Below are 23,881 nucleotides of genomic sequence, written 5' to 3'. Positions count from 1 at the left end.
GTTTTATTCATTTGTACTGTATTTTTATTTTGTTTGTTTTTATGTCTGCGATGGTCCATGTAGTATGTATAACAAGACCTGTCTCACACTGTACAATCTTGTACTGTCAAACACCAAAGAGAAAATAAATAAAAACCTGAATTAGAGAAATTGTTTATGGTATCATTTCATCATTAGGTCTTAGCTCTGGATTTAGCTTTTCAGTGACCTATGGTCCGTCTGCCTCACAGATTTGTATTACCTTTCGAATTAGTATGCAAGTTTAATTATTGAAGACAATGTGTGTGATTGCCTAAAGCAGATAAATGTGTATTAGGTTTGGAGATATGTTAAAATTTTCATACCAGCCACGTCAGCTTAACAACTGGCAATTGGCGATCTGTTCATCCCGGTGTGTTTTCATTTAAGTATGTAGCCTATCTATATGTAAACGGAAAGAATGTTAAATCAGATCACAAGTGGTCACTGAAGACGTGTGTGGAGACACATTCTGCTGCAGGTGTGAACAGACTAACTAAGAACTGAACACTTGTGATCTGATCACTCAGAACAGATCTGTTTATGCCAGGTGACAACAGGCCCTGAGTATCAAAGATACTGATATCAGACTTCTTAGATTAGAACGAGTGCAACGTTTGTTTACAGTGTTGACCAAATACAGTTTACAGTGTGTGTGTGTGCATGTGCGTGTGCGTGTGCGTGTGTGTGTGTGTGTGTGTGTGTGTGTGTGTGTGTGTGTGTGTGTGTGTGTGTGTGTGTGTGTGTGTGTTCCAGTGTGTGTTGAAGGGAGTGTCACAGGGTGTGGGTGGTTTGTGTGCTGTCACCATTGTCTTGCAGGATGATCTTTGCTGATCAGACTACTGGAACTAGGATACCTAATTGATCGTAGAGTGACCCATCATCTGACAAAAGTCCCCTTCTTGTGAAAGCGCGATCTCTGACAGTGATCTTTAACCTAAATGTGTCCGACTCAACACACCAACTGAGCCCAAGGGCTCTCTCCAGAGGAAGCTTCTCCTGGTTGAGGTCCAAGTTTTTCATCTCTCCTGCCAGTTCGGACTTTGGGATAGATTCAAGATCTCTCCGGCTGTTGCTAGCCCATTTGTCGGAAGTTGGAAACTACCTTTTACATAGATGTCGATAAGGTTCTTAGACATCGATACAGCTACTTCATCTGTAGCGACAGACTTCCGACAGTCATCGACGTAAAGTTGTGTAACATTGTTTTAACTACTTCCTCTTGGAACTGCTTACTGTGGTCTTCTGCACACTTTTCTTAAGGCATAGTTGACACAGCTGGTGAGAATGTAGCTCAAAACAAATGTACCGACATCTTGGGCTCAGTCAAGTCCAGGTTGTAGTTGCGGTCCGTCAACCCACAAAAAAATCTTTCTTATGTTTTTTATGTTCTTCCAGCAGAATTCTTGCCAGGCTCTGGAGTTGGTGGTCCTGGCTTGACCCGCCCAAACAGTTCTCGAGTCATCCTCAGATATCTCCAGGCCAGACTCCCCCTCCCACTTCTGCTTAACCTGGAGAGTAGAATGGTTCTTGGAATGTTGTAGTCTTTTATAAATTTGTGATATTAAATGTTTACGGTCTTTAGCCTTATATGCATCTGTTATGTCCCAGCTCGTTTGGGAAAAAAGGGATGTACATGGAAAAAAAACAATGTGATTGGTATTTTGTCAACTGCTGTTTATTTGTACAGTTGTCGATATAAAAATTGACAAAGGCTCACACTAACTCCCTTAACCCATACCAAAAGTACAAAAGGCAATCCTCCGCTTTGCCTAGTGTTTCTCAACAATCACTGGCTGGAGTGTGTGTAAAGCTGGATCATTATTTGAAGCTGGAACCGTGGCCCAGTCTACCGAGTGCCCCTGTAAAACACAACATGCCTCGCCAGCAGTCTACCACAGACTGAGAGATCCAGGGGGAGAGGGCGTTCCAGAGACAGCCACTGGTCCACCCTAAATGTCGACTCCACCATCCCTGACCAAGATTTCAGCCTCTGCTCTCCTGGTTCCTGTTTGCCTGTTTCTGACTGCTCTCTTGGTTATATGGTTCCTGCTGCCTGCTCCTCATCGGATTGTCTGCCTGTGCTGTCATCTCCCTGGTACTGAACTTCTGCCTGCCCTGACCAAGCCCCCTGCCACTGCGTTGTTGTACTGTTTGCCTGTCTGCCTGTGCTTCAGTAAACAGTTTAACTTTCTCCATTTGTTTAGTGTCTTTTGTGCTGCAATTGGCTCCATACATCACCCATTACAGCGGAGTAGTTTGGTTACACCAGTACACTAGGGGTCTTAGCCACAGACGGATTACCGCATGGGCAAAGTGGCCGTGTGCCCAGGGCCCCAAAGCCAATAGGGGCCCTGGGCATTCAGAGTTGTTGTTTTTTTTAGTAAAATCAAAAAAAAAATTATGAATGAATGTTGTTTTGAAAATGTACTATGATAATAAAATAATTTGAAAGTTTTAGAAATTATAAGATTAAATCAGTAATGTGTGATGACTGAATGACGTACATACGTCAAACATACAGAGCGATTTAAAAATGGAGAAGCGGGAACTCAGTGGATCAGCTTAAAGAAAACAAAGGAAAGAAAAAGAAGCCAGAGTGGCCGCTTTGGTGCAGCAAATTCCATCCATCTCGACATTTTTCAGCAGAAAAGTGAGGCAAGTGTTTGAGGTTAGGTTTTCATTTGCAGCTCTTTAGACCTGCACTGCCTCCGTGTCCGTGTCTGCTGCTGCTGCTGCTGCTGCTGTGGTGGTTGCTTCCGCTGCTGCCTATTATGTGCCGACTGCCGCGGCTGCTTTCCCCGGGCTCTCCTGCTGCTGGTGCTCCTTGAATAAGATGCGGGCATTTATCCCAGCCAGGTCGAGGAGGATGTTATAAAAGACCGCCACTGGCCGGCCGGCGATATAATACAGCTATATAATAACTGACTTACTGACAAGTAAATTCACAAAGAGGCCCAACTGAAGACCGCTAACAAAGTTAGAGACAAGAGAGACAATGAAAGCAGCAAACCGCATGAAAAATGTAACAATGAAACCGAAGTGAAGTGATGTGTGGTCAGTTTGACCGTTTATGGCCGAAATATGTAAAACATATTTTCTTTTCCTTTTGTGTAATTTATATAAAAACGATTCTCAATTAAAATAGAGACACTTTTGGCTTGACTTGGACAGGAACAATCGATAGTTCTCCAGCCCCAGTGAGTTCACAACCCTCCGACTCTGCACAGAGGAGTGCACTCAGAACAGTTTTGCTTTCACAGTCGTCGGTTGTTTTATTCTGAATTTGTGTCCCTTTTCTTAATGTGTAGCAAAGTAGGATGTGTTGGAGACCACACCTGACGGCCTTACTCATGTGACCATGTCCCTTGCTTCGTTAAAAAAATCCACTTTCTCTTTATGTGGCCTGCTTTGTAGCTTACTACAAGACTTGATGGTGTGTTTACCTATGTAGAAAAGACATGTCTTTGACTCTGCTGTTGTGTTGCTCTTGTATGCCTCACACAACAGCTCTCCACCTCTCACATAGCTATTAAGGTAGCTTTGTTATAACAACTTTCAAGTTTGCTACATTACCTAGTTCCTCCATAAAACTCACACGTCATTGTGTTATAGCATGGTTTAAAAACAGTGAATAGGCATTTAATGCTTCTCCATCCTCTGGCTTGACAGGTGTCCAGCTCAGAACCTTGTTCATGTGGGCTACATCAATTTTGAAGTCATTCCCAAAATGCTCTTTAAGAAACTGTTTGGCCTTCTAATAGCCTACATCTGGTTTCATGTGAAGACAACTTTTCAACAGCTCTTTAGGTGGGCCATTGGTGTACTGCTCTAAGAAATAGAGACGTCTTTAAAGTTTTCAGTAGGGGATTCTGCTCCATGCTCAAAGGCTTTCATTAGTGGGTCATATGATCAATCACCATTGTTTTAACTCACTCTGTGATTGATAGGAACTTAAAAGACAATTAACTAAATGAAAATCTTACGTATTATATCTTTCTTTTTTTCCACATTTTTTTATTGATTTTTGCAGACCTTAACAGAGAAACAGGTAAAACACATGTTCAGTACATCTGCTTTAAGGATGAAAAAAAAGAAAACCACAGACAAAAACAGAAAAACCCTAAAATGAATACCGCTATCCCTCCCAACAACCCACATCAGACACGGTCACAATGACAAAAAACAAGTAACCAAATACCATGTAACAAAAGTAGATAACGTAGATAAAGTTAAAAAAAACAAATAATTAAATTGCTTCAGGTATCAGGCAGGATTTTCCCCAAAATGCATGTGTTTATTATTCAATTTCTCTGTCTGGTGTTAGTGTTGTCTGTGTTGTTGAGTGTGACAAATGGACTTGGTTGATTGTTTGCACAGGTTATGAGGTGAGGTGATAGGGCTAAACTAGTAGACTACTCTAGGTTAAGCTAAGAACGGCAGCAACAGACAAAGCTAAATCAAGATAGTAAGCCTATGTTCAATAACAACCAGCAGGCAGTAGGGCCTATTTCTTTGTAAGAATAATGCTTTATAGACAGACATGCAGACACAGAGGCAGACGGACCAACAGACAGACAGACAGACCCAGGGATAATTATAATGACAATAATACACTGTATTTATAAAGCGCCTTTCTGGGACACAAAGTCGTTTGCAAGCAACCACAGAATCAACATTAACTGTAATAATATCTATAGTAATGCGAATATGACTAACAAGTAATAATAGCTGTACTACTACTAGAATTATGAATAATAGTATTATTATGGTTGTAAATATTAGGACTAATAAAAGTAATGATAATATATATGAATAATGATAGTAATAGTAGCAGGAAGCGTCATGCAGGACCACAGCAGCAGGCACCACCACAATCAGCAGAGACTGTCAGACCCAGGATCAACACTGAATTTATTAACTTGACGACTGGGACGTGGCACAGGGGAAAAGCCACAAACAAAAAAATCACTCCGCACAGGAGGAAAAAAAAAACGAAAGGCAAAGTTAACAAATAATTCTCAAAATAAGAACGCTCCGTACGGGAGGAATAAACAAATAAAGTGAAAAAAATAATTAATTAAATAAAGACACTCCAACCTGGAGGAAAAAAAAGTCACAAGAGAATTCAAAAAGGGAAAACTTACTTGGACCAAAACAAGGAGTACAAAAACCTGAACAATAAATCAAAAATCTCAAGAGCATGAACAAGACTGTGGAACAAAACGCTAGATACATTCGACGTAGGGTACGAAATAATCTGACACAGAACAGGGGGAAACACACACACACACACGGACTTTATACACATGAGGGAAGGGGAGACACAGGTGGAAACAATCAGGAATGGCGACACAAGAGGAAGAGCAAGTGACCTGGAACGAGAGGAGAGTTATCTTTCAAAATAAAACAGGAAATTCACAGGACAAAAAACCCAAAGACGGGACAAACCTCACCGTGGTGTGACAGTACCCCTCCCTCTAGGGCCGACACCTGACAGCCCAGGGAGTTCAGGATGAGCTTGAAAGTCCTTGATCAAGCTAGGGCCCATGATGTGGCGAGAGGGAACCCACTGTCTTTCTTCGGGTCCATATCTCTCCCAGTCCACCAGAAACTGTCTGCCCCGGCCCGGTTGCGTACTGCCAGTGACTGCTTGACCTTGTAAACTGGGCCCCCGTCAATCACCTGCGGGGGAGGAGGGGGTGCTGCTGTTGGTACCAGGTCCGACGACTCTGGTGACTGGGAAGGGCCCGGCGAATCGTGGGGCCAGCTTTTTGGAGGGGACCTTTAGCCGTAAGTCCTTGGCCGACAACCAAACCTTCTGGCCGGGCTGATAGGTAGGTTTCGTCTCTTGCGGTCTGCCGCTCTTTTGACTCGATCCCCCTGTCAAATCAGTACTTGACGGGCGGCTGACCAGATGCGGCAACAGCGGCGGATCATGGCATGGGCTGAGGGAACTGACACCTCCCACTCATTCTCTGGGAAGAGACGTGGCTGATAACCAAAGACAACATGAAAGGGAGAAAAACCAGTAGCAGATGTGGGAAGGGCATTGTGTGCATACTCCACCCAGACCAGGTGCCTGCTCCTAGTGGAGAGATTCTGTGAAACCAGGCACCGGAGGCCGGTTTCCAGTTCTTGGTTGAGGCGTTCGGTCTGGCCGTTGGCTTCCGGGTGGTAACCAGAAGTCAGGCTGTCCTTGGCGCCGATGAGCCTGCAAAATTCCCTCCAGAACCGGGACACAAACTGGGGCCCTCGGTCAGAAACAACATCATTGGGGAACCCATGAATCCTGAAAATGCTAGTCATCATGACCTTCGCCGTTTCCTTGGCGGAGGGTAGCTTAGGCAAGGCAATGAATCTAACCATTTTGGAGAATCGATCAACTACAGTGAGGACAGTGGTGTTACCTTGGGAGACCGGGAGCCCTGTGAAGGAAGAGGTTGTTACAAGCCCATGCGGTCCGTGCGCAGTAAATTAAGATGTCGTCGAAATAGACATAGACAAAGTGGTCAAGAAAGTCCCTAAGCATGTCATTAAACATGGCCTGAAATACTGCCGGCGCATTGGTGAGACCAAAAGGAATCACGCGATACTTGTAGTGTCTACTAGGGGTGTTGAATCCCGTCTTCCACTCGTCCCCCTCCCTTATCCGTACCAGATAGTATGCGTTGCGGAGATCAAGTTTAGTGAACACTATTTGTGGGTTATGCTCTATGAGCCATGGATATCCTAAGAGCGATGAGTGCATGGGAGACGTGAATAAATAAAAACGAATGCGTTCTTCGTGACTGTCAATCCGCATTCTTACTGGTTCACTGACATGGGTTATGGAAAAAATGTCTTGGCCGTTGAGCGACCTGGTCCGGATACGTTTGGCCAGTAGCTCTGAGCGGATGCCTAGCTTTTTAGCTAACCCCAACTCATTAAGCTCTCATCAGCTCCAGAGTCGATGCAGGCGTTCTGATTGAACAAGGCATTATGCAAAATTTGAACGGTGGTTAGGGTACAGGGAGTATGGTGAGAAGACTTAACGGGACTCACCGTCTAGGGAATCTTGGCTGGGTATGAGACGACGAGGTGACCGATCTCCCCACAGTAGAAACACCTCCCCTCCAGCAGTCGCCTTCTTCGCTCCTCCGGTGTCAGACGGGCTCCTCCCAGCTGCATGGGCTCCTCGTCTTGATCGGAGCAAAAACGAGGTTGTGGCTCTGGTGGTGAAGGGTGGTAAGACTGTCCGCTATGTAGCGAAGAGCGAGAGTGTCGTTCCGTCGCCGCGAATCCTCCACCTTGCTGTCGTCTGAGCTGTGCGAGCCGATTATCTGTTCGGATGGCGATTGCGATGAGATCGTCCAGGTCGGTGGGAAGATCCAGAGGGACGAGGAGGTCCTGAATGGGAGCTGCAAGTCCTTTCAGAAACACGTTGTATAAAGCTGTGGCGTTCCATCCGCTCTCCACCGCCAAAATGCGGAAACGGATGGCATAGTCACATACAGACCCGCTACCTTGCGTGAGAACGCTGATTTCCTGCGCCCTTTCTCGGTGTGTGGTAACGGGGTCAAAAAGTCTTGAGTAGCGCGGTCTGGAAATCAGGGAGAGAGTAACAGAGAGTGGTGCCCTGGCTCCATTCCGCTGCCGCCCAGGCTTTGGCTCTGCCAGACATGTGAGAAATCATGAAGGCAATCTTGGAGCGGTCTGTGGGGAATGCATGAGGCGGAAGTTCAAAATGCAGCAAGCAGTCTATTAAAAAGACCTTGCAAGTACCGGGCTCTCTCAAATACTGTGCAGGGGAAGCCATCCTGCAACTTGATCCCCTGGCTGGCGAGGTGGGCGCTGGGGTAGTGTTCACAGCTGGAGGAGGAGCTGTGGTCGAGACAAATGCCCCAGCAGGTCCTGTAGCTGTGCGGAAAGCTGTCCCATGTGGTGAACCGTGGCCGTCTGGAACTCCTCTTGCTGGAGAAGGCGGGCCTCCTGAGTACGCAGCACCTGCGATAGACGATCTGCCTCCGCTGAGTCCATACTGGCCAGATTATACTGTCAGACCCAGGGCAGGAAAGAGGACTCAGATGCGGAGGTTTGCGGATCAATACTGAATTTATTAAATTGACGACTGGGACGTGGCACAGGAAAAAAGAAAATCACTCCGCACAGGAGGAACAAAACAAAAGTCGTCAGTAATAAACCAAAGTACCAAATAAAAGCGCTCCGCACAGGAGGAAAAAACAAAAGGCAAAGTTAACAAATAAATCTCAAAATAACAACGCTCCGTATGGGAGGAATAAACAAATACAAAGTGAACAAAATAATTAAATAAAGACGCTCCAACCTGAAGCAAAAAACAAAGTCACAAGAGAATTCAAAAAGGGAAAACTTACTTGGACCAAAACAAGGAGTACGAAAACCTGAACAATGAAACAAAGATCTCAAGAGCATGAACAAGACTGTGGAACAAACCGCTGGATACATTCGACACAAGGTACAATAATCTGGCACAGAACAGGGGGAAAGACACAGACTTTATACACATGAGGGAAGGGGAGCCACAGGTGGAAACAATCGGGAATCAGGGAATGACATCAGACTGGTGACACAAGAGGAAGGGCAAGTGACCTGGAACGAGAGGAGAGTTATCTTTAATAATAAAACAGGAAATTCACAAGACAAAAAACCCAAAGACAAGACAAACCTCATAGCGGCGTGACAGAGACCTGTGAGACGACAAAGCACAAACAACTCCGGGGAAGAGGTTGAATTACTAACACGCATTGATGAGACATGAATGATACAGACAGAGAGGAGAGAAGCTCAGAGTACCAGGAACAGGATTTATCCCCCGGCAGACTAGGCCTACAGCAGCAGAATTAAGGGCGTGTAAGCCCTAACTAAAAGCTTTATCAAAGAGGAACGTTTTGAGCGTACTCTTAAATATGGGGACGATGTCTGCCTCCTGAACAACACTTGGGAGATGGTTCCACAGGAGAGGAGCTTGGTAGCCGAAGGCTCTGCCTCCCATTCTACTTTTGGAGACTCTAGGAACGACGAGTAGCCCTGCATTCTCAGAGCGAGCTTGAGGACTCATATCTCATTATAATGGGGTCAAACCAGGTAATCAGTCAGCGTGGCAAACAAATTCATGGGAGCCGGCAAAAGGGGAAGTCAAAAGTCCGAAAGGCAAGTCGAAACATGGACAGGATCAGAAAAACGGCCCGCTGGAGAGTAAGGTGAACACACACTGGATAATCTGGCAGAGAACTGAGAGAAATGGACTGGTGTATATGCTCTGAAGGGGCGGATTATCTGCTGAGGAGCAGGTGAGTGTGGGGGAGGGGAAGGCCAGGTGAATGCAGTCAGCAGGTAGTGCAGAGCAGAGGGGAGTGGCAGAGTCTAAAATGACATGAGAGCAAAACAGGAAACAGACAGATAAAGAAACTAAGGCCTGGCTGAAGTTGTGACAGTCAGTTGACATATGGGACAAGTTAAAATGAAGAACATATTGTTTAATAAAAGAGCATTACAGTTTAGAAGCCTATGTAAATCAAAACCAAAGGTCTAAGATCGCTGTGTGCAAAGTAACGCTCTGTTGGGCGTGTGACCTGGGTGAGATTGAGAACAGATTCATTTGATGTTTTATTGCCCAGTTTCTGATTATTTGAGGAATGTATTTATAACTAAAAAGTCTTCCATTTATGCTCATTTCTTTTGGTTGGATGAATATGAAAAACTGGAGTTGTGTTTTAAAAAGGGAACTTTTGTAGCAAAGTTTCTCTGTAAGGCCTGGGAAGGAAAAAACAACATTTTGTTTAAAGATGGAACTGTATAATAATCTGTAGTTTGGATGTAATGTTTTATGTGATGGTGTCTTATAAACCCACGAGGGTTCGGCCCCTTGTGTGCAGGAAACAAAATAAAAATGAAATGAAATGTGAAAGAAACAAACAAGCCTTCAGCATGATAAGTCAAAACGTGCAGCATGCAGTTGAATTGAAACAGAGGCTCTTTATTAAAATATCAAGTGAAACATTATATTACTTGTTTCTGTTCAGATGAATAAAAATGTGAAATTTTAGTCAAACAGATGTTCATATACTGCTATAACATTTAAAGCCATTATTGCTTTTTTAAAAACTTTATTAACAAAATCATGTACAAAAACAACATGGCTTACATATTTTTTAACATTCAAAAGGAGCAGAAGCGTAGAGGAATGCAGAATAGACTCTACATGAGGACGTCAAATAGTCCTGAAATAAATATCATATAAGAAAATTAAAAAAAAAAGCTAGTTGGGGCTTTTCTTGCAGACTATATTTTTCAAACAAACTGAAAAGTTTATTTGCATATTTACTTTCCATCATGTTAAGGTGGTGAAATAGAGAAGCTCGTTATGAAACACCAAGGTTTCACTTTCATATATTTACTTATTTGTGTATGTAACCCACTGCATGACCCACTACAGTTTGCCTGACTAGGTGTGGAGGACGCTATCATCTTCCTGCTCCACCGTGCCTGTGCCCACCTGGACGGACCGGGAACCACAGTGAGAATCTTGTTCATGGACTTCTCCAGTGCGTTCAATGCCATCTGGGCTGCTCTGCCGGGAAGTAAGCTGACGGCGATGCAGGTGGACCCTCCCCTGGTTTCCTGGATTACGGATTACTTGACGGGTCGACCACAGTATGTCAGACTGCAGGACGGAGTGTCTAACACTGTGGTCAGCAGCACTGGGGCTCCACAGGGAACTGTTCTTTACCCCTTTCTGTTCACCCTGTACACCTCAGACTTTCAGCTCCTCTCTGAGTCCTGCCACCTGCAGAAGTTTGCTGACGACTCTGCAATAGTTGGCTGTGTCAGTGAGGGGAAGGAGGAGGAGTACAGGGGCGTTGTGGACTCCTTCGTAGACTGGTGTGCAGCTAATCACCTGATTCTAAACCCCATCAAGACTAAGGAGCTAGTGGTGGATTTCCGTGGGAGTAAATCTGCCCCCACACCCATCTCCATCAACGGCGTGACTGTGGATGTTGTCCAGGATTACAAATACCTTGGAGTATACCTGGATAACAAACTGGACTGGTCCAAGAACACTGAGGCTGTTTAGAAGAAGGGCCAGAGTCGTCTCTATTTCCTGAGGAGGCTCCAGTCTTTCAATGTATGTAACACCATGCTGAGGATGTTCTACCAGTCGGTGGTAGCCAGTGCCATCTTCTTTGCTGTTGTGTGCTGGGGCAGCAGACTGAGGGCAGCAGACGCCAAGAGGATCAGTAAGATCATCAGGAAGGCTGGCTCCGTCCTGGGGGTCCAACTGGACTCTTTGGTGGTGGTGTCTGAGAGGCGGATGCTCTCTAAACTGCACAGCATCCTGGACAACAACTCTCACCCTCTCCACCAGCTGCTGACCTCCAGCAGAAGCACTTTAAGCCACAGACTCATTCTCCCACGGTGTAACACTGAACGCCGGAGGAAGTCTTTTCTTCCGGTGGCAATCAAACTTTATAATTCATCTCCCCCGGTCAGGTAAGGAACAGTGGAGACACTGTGTCCTGAGAAAAATGTCACTTGTCACATTATATCATCACTACATCACTTTATTAGTTGTACTGTAACTACACTCTACTGTACACTCTACTGTACTTTACTGTAACTTAGTTCAGTAAGAAATGCTGCTACACTCTACTGTACTTTACTGTAACTTAGTTCTGTAGGAAATGCTGCTACACTTTTAACACTGTTATCACTTATCGCTCCTTATCACTTATTTAGTTTGTACTTATTTTATTTCAATAGGCTGCTGAACTGCACGGTACGTATTGTTGTATATTGTATATACCTACGTTTAACCACAATGTCCCTTGACCACTCTGTCACACTTAGTTATTGTTTGATTTATTTATTTTGATTTGATTTACGTTTTTATGCTTATTGTCACTCTGATCCTTTCCCATCTTTGTATTGAAACTGTTGCACAATAATTTCCCTCGAGATAAATAAAGCTTCTTGAATCTTGAATCTTGAATCTTAACATTTTTCGAGGATGAGTATATTGTTAACCCGAAAGTCCCATTCATATTTTCCACGACAACTCCATAAATAATGTCTTTGAGAAACGGGTTCAAGTGGGATCTTGGTGCGCAGCCAGTCGCGCATATTAGTCCGCCATTGTTACTATTTTCAAGGAAGATTCAAAACACACATTTTTTCCATTCCTTGAACACAGCGCAGCAAAGACGTTTCCCTCTCCGATCTTCGTCCGATGCGGGCCGAGCGTTTCCGAAAAGTAACTCGTGGTCTAATTTCATTGGCGAGACGCTCGTCCAATGAGCCGCGGCCATCTGTGCAGGGCTGGTGACTGTTGGAATCCTCAGGTTACATCTCCTCCAGGCTTTAAGAGCCGAGCTCAGCTCCAGCCTGTTCTCCTCACCTCCCTGGCACCAGACGAGCCGCCGAAATGAAGCTTCCCGGGGCCGTTATGGCAGTCTTCGCTTCGATAGCTGTCCTTACCGACGCGAGCGTCTACTTCAAGGAACAGTTCCTGGACGGAGGTCAGTAACTTGGAGCCCATTCTGTGTATGAGTGTGTGTGGTGCCTTTACTGCCTTTTTTTTTTTTTTTTACCTTTAATAACTTTTTTTTAAAGAAAATGCTTCTTTGAAAATAACCTTAGTGCATTAGTTAACCCATTACAGAAAGCTGGACCTCCTTATGTCTTAATAGTCAACTGACAGACCATTTGAGCTCTACTAAATAGCCTTGCTACAGTAACAATGTTGTGTTATTTCTAATATGGAACGGAAATGCCGAATAATGAAGAGTTGACATCCTACGTGAGTCCAAATCTTGTTCCGCTTCTGACCCTGCACTGAACCTTCTTCTGAGCTCCAGCCCGGTCGCAGTTTGTCTGTCTATGGCTCTCTGTCCTCCGTGTGCACACGCAGCTGCAATAACTGCACAACTTGGATGGAAAAGTCAAAGAAAAGGGAAAGAAAGTGAGGTTGCAGTCCTGATGACACTCCGGTACCGTCAGAGCGATAGAAAGTAGTCCAGTGTGGATTCAAACCAGCATGGTTTGTAGATGAGACATTTACTCTGTGGCCTGTATGATGACGTCTCTTCAGACTCAGTGCAGCAGGGGTAGGGCTGTGTGTGGCCTGTGATGGATGGATGGATGATGAAGTGTGTGAGTACTGGATCTGCTAACTGGACCGTGCAGGCTGTCTGTAACCAGCTGAGCCGGATGGTTGTGTTTCAGATGGATGGAAGAGCCGGTGGGCCGAATCCAAGCACAAATCAGACTACGGCCAGTGGAAACTGAGTGCTGGAAAGTTCTACGGGGATTCCGAAGCTGATAAAGGTAATTGTTCTGTCATACGTCGACAATTCAAATCAATGATTCGTACATGTGGTGTCTTATTATGCAAATGTAGGTGAGGTGTGTGTGTGAGCTGCTCTCTGTACAGTAAGTATGTGCTGAGAGCATCCACAACTGGAATAACCTGTCAGGGGGCCTGAGGCCAAAAATCCCCACTGGACCCTCTGAACACTCCCACATCTGCAGGTACAGGCCCTGTCCCAAGGTTTACTCCTGTAAATGTGATTAAATGGATGCATTTAAGATTAGTCAAAACTGAAAGTACAGTTTTTATGGACGGATCTGTGTCACCAGTGAAACAGTTTTGAAGCTCCAAATATAATGATGGTGTAATGTTTCGAGTTAATTTAATGGAGTTAAACTAAAGTCTAACTTCTTATCTTTGTAACCAAATGTGGTTTTAACGTCCTGATTTATCTTTGTGTTAACCAGAGTTGTCCAAAGGACGCTAACACCGCTGACCGCCGTGTGCTAACCCTTTATATCTCCTAGCCATAAACACTGGGAGCTGCTGGTCATCCACATTAACATCAATGTTGTCCAAACTTCAGTCCTTCACAATAAAAGCCCATGCTTTAACAGCTCCAAAATAAAGCGTAAAGTCTTCTTCATTTCCATTTTATGTAAACCACCACCTGAGCCGCTCAGGCTGAGTGTAGCCCAAACGTTCTGACTGCTTTCTCTCATCAAGGTCACTTTAGTCTACTAATCTGACACTGAAATGATCATGTAAAAATATGAAATTTACCTTGGAGATTCCTAGAAGTGTGGAAATATAATTCTGCTCGCACTTTGGTGGCGATCATCCAGTAAAAGCACCATGAAAAGACCAGAAACTGCGTCAGACTAGACCCGTTCGGATAGAGATGATACCAGCGAACAGCATCTGACCGGTGAGACAGTTGAGGCCAGGGGTTTCATGGTAGTTGCATGATGTGCCCAGCTGATGCAGAGTATCTGGCATACAAAAATGCATACTTCCTTTTTATTAGAATACAACCATGTTTACTAGGAAGACCTGGTCAAGAAGAAGGTGCAGCACAGTCACAAACAAAAGCCATGAATTGAAGAGCTTTGAGTGCTTGTTGCTAACAGGTCTTCACTTCTATTGTTTTCTTAACTTTACCTGCACCAGGTGTTCAGACAAGCCAGGATGCCCACTTTTACGCCCTGTCAGCCCGCTTTGAGCCCTTTAGCAATGAGGGAAAGCCCCTGGTCATCCAGTTCACCATCAAGCATGAGCAGAAGATTGACTGCGGCGGCGGCTATGTCAAGATCTTTCCCTCTGACCTCGACCAGAGCAACATGCACGGAGACTCACAGTATTACATCATGTTTGGTGAGTCATGGTTGTGTTTACAGTCTACAGAGGAATTGTTGGGTCTATGTAAATCATAAATAAGTCATTGAGTGTGGTCTTTACCTACTCTGTAAAGTGTCCTGAGATAACTTTTGTTATGATTTGACACTATAAATAAAATTGAATTGAATTGAATTGAGAGGCACTAAGGCCTGACCACAGAACACTACTGTCTGAGGAGAGGGCGTTTGAAAGGATGCTTAATGCATTTTCTTATAAGATATTTTTTACATTCGGCTGTTTTAAATGTAGTTGTTACTGGGCTTCCTGTGCAGTGTTAAATAATATAACATGACCTGTCTGTCCAGGGCCTGACATCTGTGGATACAGCACAAAGAAAGTTCATGTGATCTTCAACTACAAGGGCCAGAACCACCTCATCAAGAAAGACGTCAAATGCAAGGTAGCTTCTGCATAAACCCTGTTGATTTTTTTCTTTCTATGAACATGGATTTAAAGATTCTTGCTCAGTCTAAATTTCCTTTACCCCCTCTCTCTAGGATGACGAGCTTACCCACCTGTACACACTGATCCTGAATCCAGACCAGACGTATGAGGTGAGGATCGACAGCGAGAAGGTGGAGTCCGGCTCCCTGGAGGACGACTGGGACATGCTGCCCTCAAAGAAGATCAAGGACCCAGAGGCCAAGAAACCCAGCGACTGGGACGACAGGGCCAAGATCGACGACCCCAGTGACACCAAGCCTGAGGTAGGAAACCAGGGCTCCGTTCTTAGTAGGTAGATAGCTGGAAGCTGGTTTAGAATTACACCAGAGAATTTGAGTATCAATTGAAGCTGCAAGCAGCGATGAACGCGCCCTTGCACCTCCCTGCGTGTTAAAGAGTGCTGGACGTCGGTAGAAGCAGCTGTGCATTTCCGTCACCAAAGTACACTGCGGGGCAAAATGTAGAGTGTGTGACTGTAGGCCTCTCAGATTATATACCACTAACTGTGTCCATTGTGTGGCACTAGAGAACTCATGTGTACGTTTTATGACGTGTTCAGTACGTGCACTACATAGTGTGTACAGCATTTTGTAGTGGTGGTCAAATTCTCTGTGGTTAATTTCATTCACTGTATAGTCCACTATAAAATACCCACAATGCACAGCTAGTTTGAGTGTATAATCGATGTACACTACATTGCTCTCCCGCATACCACAATGCAATGTGGTCGTGTTTTACCGGAGGAGGAGAAGAAGAAGAAGCAGAAGAGGTGCTAACTGCAGTTACCAACAACTGTTACTCACAGGCTTACTGCTGTTACTTGCTCGTGAAATAAATCTGGTTTTGTCATTCCCTATATAGTGCACTATTTAATAAGCACTATATAGGGAATAATGAGTGAGTGTAATTACACTAGGACTTAAGTGGTGAATCCAATTCTGCTGTCTCACAGGAATGGGACAAGCCAGAGACCATCCCTGACCCTGATGCCAAGAAGCCTTCCGACTGGGACGAGGACATGGACGGAGAGTGGGAGCCTCCCATGATCACCAACCCAGAGTACAAGGTGGAGCTTCACAAAAAAATGACCATTTTAAATCCTTTTACTGGTGTTTGTGAAAAGAAATTAATGTACTCTGGGTTAGGTTAGGGGGTAATGTTCTGAAGGAATTACTTCTACCTGTAGACTGTATAAAAACTGTACGTAGCCTCTCCGTCGAGGACCGTTCTCTTGATCCAATCGTACTCACCTCTGGGAGTCTTCATCTTGTCAGACTTTGACTCCTCCTCATTTCCTCTTACCAAAAAAGGGCATGTATGTGACGTTGGGGGGAGGGAGAAACGCCCATCTGGCTGACGTTTACTGGATTAGCCAATGGATTGAGAAGTGAGGGTCAGAGGCTAACTGTCACTCAAGAGGCCCCGCCCCTAATTATTCATAAACTTTAACCTCCAATAAAATAAAAACTAGCCCGTTAGAAAGAAAAATTCTGCCCCCCTCAGTGTTGTCATGGAGATATTACCTAAACATACGGACTAGAATGTTCTTTTGTCCCAGGCCTTAAACAGGTTTTTTGATGCTGTGAAAACGGCCTGTTTAACATTGGGGTCAATGAGAAACTGCTCTGTTATGAAACCTGCCCCTAGTGGACAGTCAGAGAACTGACACTTTTGGAGCCTCCTGATTGGATCAAGCAGGAAGTGGCTGTGGTGGGGGCTTGGTTCTACCATGTATGTTGTCCAATATTCAGTCCTGTCACCTGCCTCCTAACCCCTCTTGTGTTGCCTCTGCAGGGTGAATGGAAACCCAAGCAGATTGATAACCCTGATTACAAAGGATCCTGGGTCCACCCTGAGATTGACAACCCCGAGTACACTCATGACACCACTATGTACAAGTTTGATAACATTGGTGTACTGGGCCTGGATCTGTGGCAGGTAATGAATATTGCTCACGCATTGAGAGTTGTACTAACTGAATACCCAGGCCTAGCATACAAACACACACAGACTATGTTTCATGCTGTGCGGTAAACATGGATGAGAAGGTTGAGTTAAAACGAGAACATGTGGCCTCATTCACCAACCGTTCTCAAGAAGACATTTCTTCTTAACTCTCACTTAAGCACTTTTCATTAAGATTCTGACATTCACCAATGTTTTCTTATTTGGGATTAGTTCTCAGGTAAGAACTAAGTCTACACACACTCAAGAGCACTCTTACACACATTTGAGTACTGAAATCTTTGTGCATAACAGATGCTTATTGCATTTTATTTAATTTGTATAATATTCAATGATTTTAACTGCGATAATTACATTAAAGCACTCATATGTTTTTACAAAGCACTTCGGCCTTTTCAATGAAATAAACAGGTGTGTTTTTAAAGATGATTTTAGTCTTTATGAATAGTCCAAGTGAAGAGTAACAGGGAAGACGGGGGGGGGGGGGGGGGAGAGGACAGCATGCAGCAAAGAGCTGGACTCAAACCCCCGACGCAGCAGTAACAATCTATTTACTGGAGCACACGTCACTCCACATGACAGCTGTTTGAGTGTTCACTTCCTGCTAAAGTTCCTCCATTTCTCAACTGTTTCACTTGGATTTATTCTCCATTTGGAGTCCAGTGCTCCACTCTCTGCAGTCTTTCTTCGGATATTCTTGACTTGATTCTTTCAACTTTTCTTTTCCATTTCTGTTTGTGGCTGTTTGCACACAGCCCTGCTGTCTGATGCCCTTTTATGGGGTTGGCAGGGTGTTTACCTGCTGATTAGGATTAAGTAGCACAGGCTTTCAACTTACCAGGAAATGTGAGGTACAAAAAATTCAGTGATTTAAAAACACGTCATGAATTGTAGACTTTTCTTATGAACCAATTAAAGCAAAAACGTCGGGAGATACTGGTGAATGAGTCCTAATAATCATTTTTTTTCGGGATTCCTTAAGTAAATAATGTTGATGTATTTGGTGTCTTTGTTCAGGTTAAATCTGGCACCATCTTTGACAACTTCCTGATCACTGACGATGTCAAAGAAGCCGAGGAGTTTGGGAAGGAAACCTGGGGAGCTACAAAGGTAGGACTGTACTTAAATACAGTATGTAGAGCCTACTATACATTATACTGTGTATTCTAAAAAAGACAATATTTTAATTTATAATTATCCGTTGATTTGTGTTTAAGTATTGGTAATCACTGTATGTGCTTTGTTTTATATGCAGATGTATTAAAAAACTAACACTCTTATAAATAAATATAATAAACTTTTGTTTTAATGTTGAAAATACAGGGGGCCATTGCCATGAACCACCCTACCTTTAGTAAAGTAAGCCATTTTTAGAGTGGTGAAACAAATGGCAACATTAAAAAATGAGTGTAGGGTGTATGTGCGAGTGTAGTTACAAATCCAACTTAAACAAGATCAGTAAATGACTAAGAAAACAAAAACTAACAAAGTAAGTGTGTGCTTGTGCTGTATGTTATGGCATGCCGTTCAGGAAATTAATATGTGAATATATTGAATGTAACTTGAATATATGGAATGAACCTTGAATATATAGAATGAACCTTAACTGACGTCATCAAGGCACGGTCACCATCTTGTATTGTGACCCATGCAGATGCGGTCAGCGCGTGCTTTGGTTGCAGCAATTTTAAATAATGACCTGTGCGCACTTCAATTCTCCAGGCAAAAAATTTCGGACACTTTTTAATGGGGGCAGAGCTGCTGCAACAGGGCAGGCAGCTGCTCATAATGCAAACCTCAGCATGGCTTTAAACACGGCCCGGTGTACAATCTCTGGATACAAGACATGTAAGACAGGGCTCAAGACAGAGGAGGGAATGGTCCGCTTAGGTGATTTAATAAAGGTTCTCCTTGGGGCAGCGCAAGTAGCTTTACCCCGGGAGCAGGTCCATCTGGCGGGGCCGTCTGGTGAGCTTCCCCCAGAGCGACGTCCTCGCTATCGCGACTGCTGCTGCTGCTGCTGTGGAGCCGAGCTAGACCTGGCCCGGAGCTCCAGTCGGTCCGTGACATTTCTCTACAGACGAACATGACCCGGGCGTATTATTGCCGGTGGGCGGGGGGGTGAGAGATGCTCTGAGCCGCCTGCTCAGCGGGGCGGAGGAGCAGCTTGACAGCGGGACTCTTGTGACAAGAGCCGCCTGGGCGTCTTTTGACTAAATCACTACGTGTCTGTTGTCAAAGCCGTTACCATGGTATTATGAAGTGATACTCGTGAAACGTGTGCTTTATGCGATTTTCAATGGAACTCTATGGATAAATGTTTGTCCCTGTCAGGAGATGAGGTCCCAATGGGATAAACAGAGGATTATAAGGTGCAGACAGGGGACCTTTTTAGGAGCATGATGTACCTTACAAAAGCCACCTCTGCAACCTATGAACATTATTACGTGATCACAGCCAAAATAAATCACCTAAGCTGACCAATCTTCCCTCCTCTTCCTTGAGCCCTGTCTTATATTCGGATGGAGATTGTACACGTGTTTGACGCCATGCTGAGGTTTGCATTATGAGCAGCCTGCCCCAATTTAAAAAGTGTCCGGACTTTTTCGCTTGGAGAATTGAAGTGCGCACAGGTTTCAGGTCTGGCATTTTGGCCTGCACAAGCACTTGCAAGTGTGTTTATGACCTCTTCATTATTTAAAATTGCTGCAACCAAAGCATGTGCTTACCGAATCTGCATGGGTCAAAATACAAGATGGTGACAGTGCCTTGATGACGTCAGTCAAGATTCATTTTATATATTCAAGGTTGATTCCATATGCATTAAGCCCATCTCTGATCCAGCTAATGAGTTAATATCAGGGCTTATATCTAATCCGGGGATCGGTGCATCTCTACTAACAATACTGCCGGCAGGGGACAAATTTATATTTTGAAGTGGAAATGCATTATGTTGAACATGAAGAAAATATTTTTCAGTGTAAAATAAGTATTCATAATTATCAACTTAAATACCAACACCTGTTTGAAACATCCAAATAACTTGTCTTGTTTGCCCATCAGGGACCAGAGAAGAAGATGAAAGATGAGCAGGAGGACATGGAGAGGAAACTTAGGGAGGAGGAGGAGAAGCTCAAGAAGGAAACTGAAGGTGATGATGATGATGATGAGGAGGAGGAGGAGGATGTAGATGGCGAGGAGGATGATGAGCAAGATGAGGAGATGGACGAGGACGCTGGGACAGAAGACGAGCACAGTGATCCAAAAGAGAAGGACGAGTTGTAGAGGAAAGGAGCAGGTTGGCGGACTGCTGTCACTTCTTTCTGCAGGTTCAAACTAAAAACAGGAAATCAGCGCAAAGCCCTTTGGACTCTAGCCTTTCGTACAGCAACCTTTTATTCAGGTGTGGGGGTTGGGATGGGGGAGGGGTGGAAGGTGGGGTCAGGTCAGATTAAATTTTTTATTGATTTCCCTGTTGCTTTCTTTTTTTAAGCCTTCTAGTTAGAGAAGGGAGAAGGGTTTACATGTTTTCGTTTGTGTGTCTACTTCGGTTGAGAATGTTCTGATTGATTTTGTGCATCCTGCAGTTACTCAGAGCCATTCATTTTTATTATTGACTTTGTTGGGATGTGCAGTAAATGGAAGGTCTGTTGTCTGGTTCATGCACTATTCTTTCTCCTTTGTGACGTTGTACTCTTTGTTCTTTAATCGACCCCATCATAATTTATTCAATCATTACATTGATTCCCTGAAAAAGGACATGTCGGTGCCCAAAGCTCTGATTTTTGGAGTACGGCCTTCCTTCAACTGTGTGCACTTTCATAGTGTGTGTGCTTGAGAGTGACACTGCACTAGACAAACTGTGATTTTTTTATTTTTTACAATCACCGCTTTCTCATTATTGTGAATGAGTGACTATTCTGTGGGTGCACACTGTTCAGTTTCAGTGAATAAATGGAAGCCTCTCCATGATGACAGCTGTTTCAGTGGCAGTGCTCAGTCTTCTTTTGGTTCAGTGTGGTGTAAAGATTTATTTTATAGGTGATAGAATGGTGGCCAAAACAAACAGGCAGTGTGATATTTTCAGTATCTGTACCAAAGTGATACCAGTGTTTTGGTACAAATAACCTGAACAATACTTAAATATAACTGCGTTTCTACAAAAAGTTGTGTTTTTGTGTAAGATACAAACAGAACCAGACTGTGATGATTAGAAAATCATTGAGACCCCAAGTGTAATTGAAAATGGCCTAAGGCCTAGTAGGCAGGAAACCTAGAAAAAAGAGGATTGTTGAGTCTACACGGGTCTCATCTGATGAACTGTCTGCATACACACCCAGCAGTCCCTGCTCGAGGCAATCGCACACTTGCCAAAACTTCTTTTCTTTTTTACCTTATCCTCCATAATGTCCGAGTCACAGGTAAGAAAATCCTTTTTTGAACACATGAGCGATAGTAATTAGTATTTATATTTAGTGTAAAATAATAGAAAAGATGGAGGACTACAAAGGCTAAAATAACGTAAGCGAGTTCTTCACTTCTGGAGGCAATAGTGAACAGTGCTGAATGAGTTCATTAGACAGCCAGGATGACATTTATGGAGAACTAACTTTACCCATCACTTGTATCAGTCTGCTTACGCCTCACTCATTTCCATCGTTACCATCAAGATTGGGATTGTTAAAATTATAGAGGGGAATTTTCTGTCACTCTTGGCAAACTTGTAGGAATGTGATGACGTTTCAATTCAATTTTATTTACAGTGTCAAATCATAGCAAAAGTTATCTCAGGACACTTGAGGTAAAGACCACACTCTATGACTTATTTATGATTTATAGAGACTCAACAATTCCCCCGTAGAGTACGGTGGCGTTGAAAACCTTCCCTTTAACAGGCAGGAATGTGGAACAGACCCAGCTCTATGGAGGACGGACATCTGTCTGCACCGGTTGGGGAGGAAGAAAAGGAGAGAGAAAAGACAGACAGATGGACAGAGAGAGACAAAGACAGACACGAAGAAAGAGAGAAGGACACACTTCCAGAGATGCAAGCAACCAAAGAGTAACAATAACTCTAATAATATCCATAGTAATGTGAATATGACTTATATGTTACCAACGTTTGAGGTGTAATAGTTTGATTCAGGACTCTGACGTAGCAACATCAACCTGAGCTTGTATTAGCAGCAGCCATATGCCTTTGGCTACAGTTAGCAGGAGGCTAACGTATTAGAAACCTCCGACAGTGCGTCCAATCAGTCCAATCAGTCCAATCAGTCCAATCAGTCTTCCTCTTCTTAGATTGTTTTGCCCTGAACGTGACTGTTTCCAACCGTGGAATCACAATCTTTGCTGTCCGGTCATCCGCCATTGCTGCAGATTGGGTTTCCACCAAAGAGACGTGAACATTTGCTTTAGTAGAACAGCCAATCACAGGGCTGGCTCTCTCAGCTGCTCTGTGATTGATCAAAGTCTTCCGTCACGGTGTAGCAGAAGCAGCCTAGGAGAGAGGCAGAGGTGTGATCTTCTCTTACTCACTTCATTTACATTATCCCCAAGGTTATTAAGGAAGGTTTTCCCTAATGCTGCCAAACAGAGATACTTACTAAAAACATGGATAATGTGATACAAAATATTTTCTTTTAAAAGAAAGCCAGGACTTTGTTAGAGACAGATGACATTACATTAAACGGACTTCTTGACTTCTTAATTAACAAACTAAGCAATGGTGGATTCAATGTTTTTCAATGAATTTTATTTCAACATGTAAATTTGAAATTTTAGGAGGATTTAAGTTTTTTATTAAAATGTAATTATAAGATAGAAAAGCTTCCCATAAAAGTTTCTGATTCCCATAAAGTTACTTATAAACCGGTCCCTAAAGTATAAACATAATTTTTTCCCTCACAAATGTTACATTTGAAATAACCAAGATAAATGTTTTCTGTATGTTTCTGTCAACCGCTTAACAAGGCGGGTCATTTCTTGACATATAATTCATTTTGATCAGAGAATAACATTCCTGTTGTTTCTTTACTTGTCTTTGATGAAGTTCCTTTACGTATTAAAATTCTACTTTCATCTGCGATCAGAGAAACTGTCCAGAAAAAATCTCTCCCAGAGCTTTATATGGAAACTCAGATAATTTTTCACTATAAAACCAATTAGAGATGTATACTGCAATTAATGCAAAGATGCACAATTTGTAAACTTGCTTCTATATTTAGTAAGGATTTTAGTAAAGAGTAATCAGTATTTTGATATAGAATGTGAAAAAACCTGGTTATTACCCAGGAATTCTTTTCTCAAATATGGTGCCAGAGGTGTTTCTAAAATGATTGCACAGATGTTATCCTGTTAATTCTGTTATTGTAAGATTTATGTTAAATATTGATGCTCTGTGCTCCTTTTGTCACATCACAGATACAAACACAACATATTTTTAGGGAATGCTCTTAGTCAGACTGTGGCATGAAATTAAGCTCTTTTTAAACAGAAAGTTAGGTATACCACTCAAACTTGATTTGATTTATTTTTTGGTATTTTTGAAAATATATTTCCTGTAAAAAAAGTTGTATGTTTTTAATATTTTCTTATTATCGGGTAAATTCTATATACACACCACCAAATTTGCAAACCAGAAACTGTTTTTATTGTTTTCATTTCTTACTTTAACTCCTACCTGGACACACTAAAGTACTGCACCAACTGTAAAGCTGTGAAAACCAA

General features: G+C 43.3%; 1 protein-coding gene across 2 annotated transcripts; it reads left to right on the top strand.

The window, feature by feature from the left end:
- The first annotated feature begins 12,367 nt into the window (after positions 1-12,367).
- LOC310965460 (calreticulin-like) lies at positions 12,368-21,129 on the top strand. Of its 2 annotated transcripts, XM_083939066.1 has the most exons (10): positions 12,368-12,554; positions 13,261-13,362; positions 14,516-14,719; positions 15,049-15,143; positions 15,241-15,450; positions 16,140-16,253; positions 16,982-17,125; positions 18,170-18,262; positions 20,216-20,303; positions 20,343-21,129. In XM_083939066.1, exons 1-10 carry the CDS (start codon positions 12,461-12,463, stop codon positions 20,435-20,437), a joined length of 1,239 nt encoding a protein of 412 aa, XP_083795192.1. In that variant the 5' UTR covers positions 12,368-12,460; the 3' UTR covers positions 20,438-21,129. The 2 variants fall into 2 exon arrangements, with proteins under 2 accessions (XP_083795192.1, XP_083795191.1); XM_083939065.1 differs by having other exon boundaries at positions 20,216-21,129.
- Positions 21,130-23,881: the final 2,752 nt, after the last annotated feature.

This window comes from Echiichthys vipera, assembly GCF_963691815.1.
Source record: "Echiichthys vipera genome assembly, chromosome: 3".
In the NCBI taxonomy this organism is placed as follows: domain Eukaryota; kingdom Metazoa; phylum Chordata; class Actinopteri; order Perciformes; family Trachinidae; genus Echiichthys; species Echiichthys vipera.
This window is presented reverse-complemented; position numbering and strand designations above follow the sequence as displayed.

Bases quoted from the DNA above. Each gene is read 5' to 3' on its own strand.
- LOC310965460 (XM_083939065.1), top strand. From the start codon at position 12,461: ATGAAGCTTCCCGGGGCCGTTATGGCAGTCTTCGCTTCGATAGCTGTC. The intron at 15,144-15,240 runs GTAGCTTCTGCA...CCCTCTCTCTAG, and splicing joins AGAAAGACGTCAAATGCAAG to GATGACGAGCTTACCCACCT. The intron at 18,263-20,215 runs GTAGGACTGTAC...TTTGCCCATCAG, and splicing joins AAACCTGGGGAGCTACAAAG to GGACCAGAGAAGAAGATGAA.